Source organism: Sinocyclocheilus anshuiensis, unplaced genomic scaffold (genome assembly GCF_001515605.1).
Source record: "Sinocyclocheilus anshuiensis isolate Anshui unplaced genomic scaffold, SAMN03320099.WGS_v1.1 scaffold392, whole genome shotgun sequence".
In the NCBI taxonomy this organism is placed as follows: Eukaryota; Metazoa; Chordata; class Actinopteri; order Cypriniformes; family Cyprinidae; genus Sinocyclocheilus; species Sinocyclocheilus anshuiensis.
This window is the reverse complement of record NW_015557091.1, coordinates 3,083,659-3,092,613: the sequence shown is the minus strand read 5'-3', so window position 1 is coordinate 3,092,613 and position 8,955 is coordinate 3,083,659. Positions and strand designations below refer to the sequence as shown.

Here is an 8,955-nt window from a genome sequence, read left to right as displayed (position 1 = left end):
TGTTCACTGACGAGCTGCGCTAAACCACGTTCATATTCGCGCGATTTTTTGCGCAGCTCATCAGTGAACAACGGCGCTGTGTAGTTAATGCTGCTCAATGTGAAAGCACTCAGGTGATGGAGATTTACCGCTGATTACAGAACCGGCTTTCTGACAAGATGCGCGTTAAATATTGCATGCGATTAATCGTGCAGCCCTAATTCAAATAAAAACATGTGCACTCTGACATGCGTAAAATTGCTAGCCAATCACAACTGAGCTACATTTTTACATTTCTTCTCATTTTAGTACAGAATATACATTAAAAAGTCCATTAACGGTCTTTTGTTTTGAATTATTAAGAATGGTACAGGTTACACCGGTAACACATTGTGTGTGTTGCAGACTTACTGAGGTAAAAGAAGTTCCCAGGCAGTGAGGACTCGTTCAGGTTGTTGTACGTCAGATCCAGAACCTCCAGCGCCGGAAGAGATCCGAACCCTCGCGGAAGAGTGCTCAACCTGTTCATCCTACACATCAAGACAATAAAACGCCATTTTAACCAAATCATCAGCTTCAAACACAACCTCACACACACATCCACTCACAGACACACACTTATAAAACACCCGTCAATTCTTGACACAGGGGAACCCATTGAAAATCCATAGCAGACCGACTCCGAGACATGAGACCGAGACAGAGCAGTCTGCACAGATTCATCTCACAGATTATGATTGATATTTCAAACGCAGCACAGATTTATAACAGGTCAACAGATCTACTCACATTTATAACCTCAAAGTTAAATACAGAGGGGACCAAAAGTCCGACATCACTAGTGAAAGTGTGAAACCACTTCCATTTTTAATTGTACTAATTTAATTCAACATTTTTAATTATGAATTATCAGCATGACAATTTGAGTTAAAAACTGAACTGAAAACAAAAAATGTAAGGATGTCTTTGCATTTGGTTTGTCCCCCTTTTGCTTTAATAAGTGAAATATTTCTTTCACACATTAAAGTAAATTGATTTTTTTGTCACGTTATGTTACTGTTTGTAAATGTATCGATTTAAATTACACTACCGTTCAAAACTTTAGGTTCAGAAAGATTTTTTTAAAGAAATTACTTTTATTCAGCAAGACCACATTTATAATGTTACAAAATATTAAAATTTAAAAATAAATGTTGTTCTTTTGAACTTTATATTCATCAAAGAATACTGAAAAAATACTACAGTTTACACAAAATATTAAAGCAGCACAACTGTATTCAATATTGAAAATAATAAGAACGTTTTCTTAAGCACCAAATCCACATATTAGAATGATTTCTGAAGGATCTTGTGACCAGAATGATCATTATTCATTCTAAAAACTGCTGGGAATTCAGCTTTTTCATCACAGGAATAAATTAATTTGAAAATATATTAAAACAGATGTTTTAAATTGTAATAATATTTCACAATACTACTGTTTTACTGTATTTTTGATCAAATAAATGCAGCCTTGGTGAGCAGAAGAGACTTCAGCCTTTCAAATTTAACAAACTTTTGAACAGTAGTGTATATTTGAATCACAGATTTTCAATATGGTCTCAGACTTTCACACAACACTGTTTATATAAACAAGTCTAGTGTCCAGTTAGTTCACCAATATTAAAAATGTGTTGTGTCTGTAAATGTTAAAATCATATTCGCCCTTGAAATGTAACGGATTTAATTTTGGCTGGAAAACTTCCGACAGAGAACATGGAATCTGAAATTAGAAGTGCTCAAGCTGTCCGATGACGCTGATAAAACACGAGAGAGAGGGAGAGAGAGAGAGAGAGAGAGGCACCCAAATCATGAGACCGAGACAGAGCAGTCTGCACAGATTCATCTCACAGATTATGATTGATATTTCAAACGCAGCACAGATTTATAACAGGTCAACAGATCTACTCACATTTATAACCTCAAAGTTAAATACAGAGGGGACCAAAAGTCCGACATCACTAGTGAAAGTGTGAAACCACTTCCATTTTTAATTGTACTAATTTAATTCAACATTTTTAATTATGAATTATCAGCATGACAATTTGAGTTAAAAACTGAACTGAAAACAAAAAATGTAAGGATGTCTTTGCATTTGGTTTGTCCCCCTTTTGCTTTAATAAGTGAAATATTTCTTTCACACATTAAAGTAAATTGATTTTTTTGTCACGTTATGTTACTGTTTGTAAATGTATCGATTTAAATTACACTACCGTTCAAAACTTTAGGTTCAGAAAGATTTTTTTAAAGAAATTACTTTTATTCAGCAAGACCACATTTATAATGTTACAAAATATTAAAATTTAAAAATAAATGTTGTTCTTTTGAACTTTATATTCATCAAAGAATACTGAAAAAATACTACAGTTTACACAAAATATTAAAGCAGCACAACTGTATTCAATATTGAAAATAATAAGAACGTTTTCTTAAGCACCAAATCCACATATTAGAATGATTTCTGAAGGATCTTGTGACCAGAATGATCATTATTCATTCTAAAAACTGCTGGGAATTCAGCTTTTTCATCACAGGAATAAATTAATTTGAAAATATATTAAAACAGATGTTTTAAATTGTAATAATATTTCACAATACTACTGTTTTACTGTATTTTTGATCAAATAAATGCAGCCTTGGTGAGCAGAAGAGACTTCAGCCTTTCAAATTTAACAAACTTTTGAACAGTAGTGTATATTTGAATCACAGATTTTCAATATGGTCTCAGACTTTCACACAACACTGTTTATATAAACAAGTCTAGTGTCCAGTTAGTTCACCAATATTAAAAATGTGTTGTGTCTGTAAATGTTAAAATCATATTCGCCCTTGAAATGTAACGGATTTAATTTTGGCTGGAAAACTTCCGACAGAGAACATGGAATCTGAAATTAGAAGTGCTCAAGCTGTCCGATGACGCTGATAAAACACGAGAGAGAGGGAGAGAGAGAGAGAGAGAGAGGCACCCAAATCAGATGCTGATTAACTCTTGCTTAAGCATCTGTCCTCCGTCTCTTTCTTTCTTTCTTTCTTTCAAATGACACTTGGTTGGCGTGAAGACTCTGAAACTTTAGCAATGGATTTCAAAGAAACAAACAAACTGATTCCACCACATGTTTGTGAAGCAATTATCAGAGAAAGGGAATTGTTTTGACAAATGAGATCAGGATAACGGGCGGCCACACGCTCACACGCACATCCGCACATTTGAGTCGGGAGTAGCAGCCGGGAATACAACAAGCCGGCTTATGTTTTCAAGATTATGTGTAGAAATGGTGCGTCTGACAGCAAATCGATAAAAATGTGCAGTGTCAGACGCGGGGCAGATTGTGCTGCGCTTTAATCCTGCGTGACATTGTGGAGGCTCCGCCCTCGGAGGAGAAGGAGAACCCTCGGGATTCGGGTGGGGCTCAGGTGGGCTCTGAACACCAGGGAGTGACCAGATGACCAGGGATGAAGAGAGTCAGAGAGGAAGAAGTACTAAGAAAGACAGCAGCGTTGCTACTGTCAAGGCTTCTTAACCTCACAAAGAAGGATTGACGACCTTTCCACTGTCTCTAAACCAGATATACTTTGATGAAAAAAAGTGAAATCTTTAAAACTACACCAACTTGAGCCTTTATTATAGTGCTGGGCGGTATGACCAAAAAATTATATCATGGTATTTTCCAGTTTCGGTTTCACGGTACATGACGGTATTTTTTTTTTCATGCATGACCGGGTGTTAACCATATTTTCTACTGATTGAGAGAGGAAATACTGCAGTATATTGACTTAGAATGCCCTATTTTACTGTCATGATGAGTGAATATTGTCAAAAAATACCACACTAAATAGTGACTAAACACGACCCCTTTTAATACGTTAACCAGGAGTCACTCTCATTTATAATCGCGGCATCGTCTGATAAAATCAACATGCATCTACACTAAAGAGCGGCAATGCGATTGTTTTGGCTATATTACTTGCATTGGAGACATTCTGCAGTCTCAGCCCTTTGTTTGGGTATGCATCTTTTCTGGATTGTGTCAGATTTTATATAGTAAAAGAAAAATCTAATAAATTAAAAATGCTGTTTTTTTCGGTCATTCCATTCATTCCAATGGCCGGGTCAAAATGACCCACGAGGGACACTTTTGTTACTTTTTTTATTACACCTGTGTGTGCTCCATGCTCAAGTGTGACAAAATTAAATAAAAAAAATCCGCAGTTTTTTCGTAAATTCCATGCTTTTCCAGTGGCAGGTCAAAATAGCCCCCGAGAGGGACACTTTTGATACTTTTTTTTATAGCACCCACTTAAACTGCTCAAATTCACTCACTTTTTTTTTCATGTATTCCCAGTTCAAGTGTGACAAAAGTAACAAAGTCTCATAACATAACGATAAACGCTAGATTTTTAAAAAATCTTTAAAAATGAGTTTTGGTACGGATGAGGGTAAGAACAGTGTCTGATCCACAACACATACTAGAATGATGCTACAACTGGATCCTCCTCAGGATAAACAGTGACATTTGGGCAGGTTTTATGACCAAAAATAATATGCAGATTTTTGGTTTAGAAAACCAGAGACGACGGGAGAAAAAATATCAAGAGGACCAAACTGAGGAGATGAGACGAGAGGACAAGATACAAGAGGAAGAGGAAAGAAAGAAAGAAGAGTAGTGAAAAACTAAGACAAAAAGATGAGAAGAGATGATACAACAGCAGAGCAGATGTGAGAGAAATAGTCAAGAGTACAGATAAGACAAGAAGAGAACAGACGTGAACACAAGAGAAAGAACAGGAAGAGTTCAGACAAGAGGCTACAAGAAAAAGAGAGATGAAATTATGGCGAGACAAAATGAGATGAAAAGACAAGAAATAAGAGTGTAAAGGAGAGGAGATGGAAGAAGAGACAAAACGACATGAAGCAAAAAGCAAAACAAGGGAAAAGTAGAAAAGAGACAAAACAAGAAGAGAATAAAAAGCAATGTCAGAAGAGATGAGAAAAAAAAAGATGAGAAGAAACAAGAGGAAGCAAAGGGTGAGGAGTGAAAAACCAAAATGAAAAGATGCAAAGAGACGCCAAGAGAAGAAAGACGAGGAGATATAAGACAAGAAAAGATGAGAATTGAAGAGAAAATAAAAAAAAAATGAGAAAAACGAGAAGAGAAGAGACAAGAAGAGACAAGAAGAGAAGAGACAAGAAGAGAAATGATGAGATAAAAAAAAAAAACACAAAACAAAAGAAAATGAAAATAAGGAGCGAAAAGTAGCCAAAACAAGAGACATCCGACTAACCCAAGGTTCAGATGTTTAAGTTTTTGAAGGCTACTGATCTGGGTTGGAAGCTCTTCAATTTGGTTATTGAACATGTTCAGCACCTCCAAGTTCTTCAGGTCTGTAATGTTTGGAGGCACGGCTAAAAAAGAGAGAGAAAGAGACAGTGAGAATAAATAAATTCATAAATATATGAGAACAACTTCAGTTCTGCAGGTATCATCAATCAAAACATTTCAATTGACTGTATTCTAATCACCAAGGTAAAGCATTCCCAAACAAGCCACGAGGTCTAATGATCAGAGACCGAAGGTTTTCTGGCGACCTGCAGAGGTTTAACGACTAATTATCAGAGTCAGCGGATAGACGGGTCTTTGATGGCTCAATTATGGGTCACTCCCCAGCGATAAATTTGACATTTTAATGATGGAGGCTTTAGCATTACGGATCAGCAGCATCCCTCCCTCCCCTCCCGCAAGGCCATCCTGCCCCTTTCTGCTGTCGACAGAGATCGATGGGCAGAACAGTCGCTCTATCCGATTACTGGCTGATCAATGGCCCCTCATTACGGAGGAGGGGAGATGGGAGAGGTTTACACAAACAGCATGACACGAATTCCTCCAGAGAGATCAATGAGAGCAGCTCCGCCCCAGACACGGAGGAACAAATGATTCGGCTGTCACGCAAACAATTCAAAACTCCAACGACGAAACACAAACATAAAAGCACACACTCTCACAGCACTCTACTAATTTACTACTAATACTTTCTTTTTTTTGTAATTATTATTATTAAATTAATTTATGAGTAAATGTTTATTGTAAAGTGATACATATGTTTCTTATTAACTCTATATAATAATAATAGTAATAATAATAATAATGGCTAAATTAATTAATAATAAAATAATAATAAAAAGTTGTTAACAAATGTTATGTGATCGGTAGAAATTCTCACAGCACTCTTCAGCACGTGCGCTTGGTAATAAGAAACAAATTATTTTTATCATCTAATCATCATCATCATCGTCATCAGTAATAATAATAATAATAATAATTATATATAAATATATATTGTAAAAATATTATACATTTTTAATAATCAATGTACATAAATTACTATTAATTATTATTATTGTTAATAATTTTTAATTAAATGAATTATTGCTAATTTCACCACCAATAATAAAAATATATAAATAATTCATTTAATAATAAACAATAATGAAAAGCCGTTACCAGTGTTATATATTGTGTATATTCAGCACATGCGCTTGTTAATAAGAAACATAAATTATTATTATTATTATAAACATAAATAATAATAATCATGTATAAATTCATCCTAAAAACAATAATAAGAATGAATAGCCATTATCAAATGTTATGTAATCAGTAAATCAAGTACAATCAAATATGAGACTGAGTCTGCTATTATATTTATATGCAACTATTTGAATGGAACTTTGAAAGCTATAACAGTGAAAGTGTTACAGAAATGTACATTTTAGACATAAAAATTACTCTATCATGTTGTTGTGTCCTTGCTAGTTGAGTATGTTTCAGTCAGACCATCCAATTCCCAATTTTCGCATCTATCCTCTGACCTTTTCACCCATAAACAGATACTTGAAACATACAATTTGTTTCCCAATGTCTCAACGGAACTGTAAACGCACCAAGAGACACTGCAGAACACTGAACCCTGCGTCCCATGTCAGGGTCCCTGTACTCGTCTCCAAATGACACACAAGACTGATCTCAGTTCCTCTTTTCCATCCTTAAGACACATGCCTCCACCAGACATCTACACTTTATCATCTTAAACCACAGACAGACTGGACTCTAAAGCACTATAGGCTGTCCTTCTACTGGCTTTTCTTGCTTTTTGTATGCACAAGTTGTGAGTACAAAATCTGCTTGTAAATACATTGTTTTAAATGTGTGTGCGCCTTATTGGAGGCTTTTAAACAGGCAGAAAAGGCTTATGGTAACAGGACAAAGAGTAGAGCAGAAAGGTTTGGCCCTCTCTCCTCTCGGTCTCATTACCTGAGCTGCTGCCTGCCCGGGCCGAACAGCAGCCCTGCTTTACTCATGAGCCACTAATGAAAGGGTTCCAAATGTCACTGTAATTCCTGACCACCCTGAAAAGTTCAAAAGATGGCAGATTCCCTGTCTCTGCTCTTTAGCCAGGCAGGATGAGAGAGCGGAGAGGAACAGAGAAGGAGAAAATGCAGAGTGGTAAGGAACAGACCAAAAAAAAAAAAACACTCTATTTCCTATTTCTATACTGTGGAGTACAGAAACAAACTGAAATTGTTATTTTTATTTAAATCTTAAAACAAATAAGCAAACAAAAAAAGGATGGGGGGGGCTTTAAGTTTCAATTTTGTATTTTTTTTAACATAAAAGGGGATAGCAAGGGTGAAAAAAGTTTTAAGACACTGATTTTTTTAAACACAATACTGTAAAATTAAGAAATATATATAAGAAATATTTAGAATTCATATTCATGACCACACACATTAACCACATGTATAGTTTTCTATAATTATATTATAATGTACTATAATAAAATAATATTAGTATTTACTTAATACATATTTAATTTCACATTTATTTTATTTATTTATTTTTTAAAGCAAAATAGTTACATTTTGCTAGTGGTCTCAGGCTTCTGGACCCAATTTTTTTCTCCCTCATTTAAACAATCTACAGACAAGCGGTGTGACCCGTAACGGAATAAATCAATTCCTCATCTTCAAATCTTATAAATCGTATTAAAAGGCTTTGATCATTACTACAGACGCTACCTGACAGAAATGTGCATTATCACTCTGAGATCTTCAAGGAGATTAAGGGAAAAGATTCCTGCATAAACAAACAAATCCCTGACCAAACATTACCTGTACAGATCAGATGAGAGTGAGCATGGCTCAGAGCGGTTAACATGGACCCAAAGATTATGTGGGAGGGGAAAACAAGCTCCACAAACTACAATGACAAACATATTTCTCCTAATAATTACTCTACCTAAAACTAACTAGAATTATCTTTACACTCACATGTAAAAGAAAAAAGAAAGTGAATGTTCACAGATTGCAATGAAGATGTTCCTAACTACTAATCTCCACTCTTTATTATTACGGTACTCAGGGGCGTAATTTCCACTGGGGACAGGGGGGACATGTCCCCCCCCACTTTTCAAAATCACGTTTGTGTCCCCCCCACTTTCAAATTCGTTTGTCATGATTTTTTTTAACAGCACGCCGTCATCGCCTCGGAGGAGCGGGTATCGCGATTGCGCAGTCAGCGATGAAACACCAGAAGCCGCAACAGATGACTTTAATGTCATCATGGAAAGAAAGAAAGAAAGAAAGAAAGAAAGAAAGAAAGAAAGAAAGAAAGAAAGAAAGAAAGAAAGAAAGAAAGAAAGAAAGAAAGAAAGAAAGAAAGAAAGAAAGAAAGAAAGAAAGCAAGGAGATGTGAGTTGGTTGATTCAGTAAATTAGCTCAGGTCAGGATAATCATATTTTCTGTCTACACCTGTTAATGTTAGCCTACATTGACTTAGCTAACGTTAACATACACTGTTGCTAGGTAACAGACTGTTGTTAGCTAAATATTTAATGTAGAACAGTGGTTCCCAAACTGGGGTACGTGAGGCGACAGAGGGG

The 8,955-nt window shown here is 35.6% G+C and overlaps 1 protein-coding gene across 5 annotated transcripts in view; it reads right to left on the bottom strand.

Moving 5' to 3' along the window:
- LOC107677300 (ras suppressor protein 1-like) overlaps nt 1–8,955 on the bottom strand; it is a 41,317-nt gene that overhangs the window by 27,729 nt on the left and 4,633 nt on the right. For all 5 annotated transcript variants that reach the window (XR_001632819.1, XM_016472158.1, XM_016472160.1 and 2 more), the window contains exons 4-5: nt 5,302–5,422; nt 391–509 (exon numbers count right to left, since the gene is read on the bottom strand). Coding sequence is in view for 4 of the 5 variants with exons in the window: in XM_016472158.1 (XP_016327644.1) it covers nt 391–509; nt 5,302–5,422 (240 nt within the window). In the remaining variant the exon portion in view is untranslated. The remainder of the gene's footprint in view (nt 1–390; nt 510–5,301; nt 5,423–8,955) is intronic.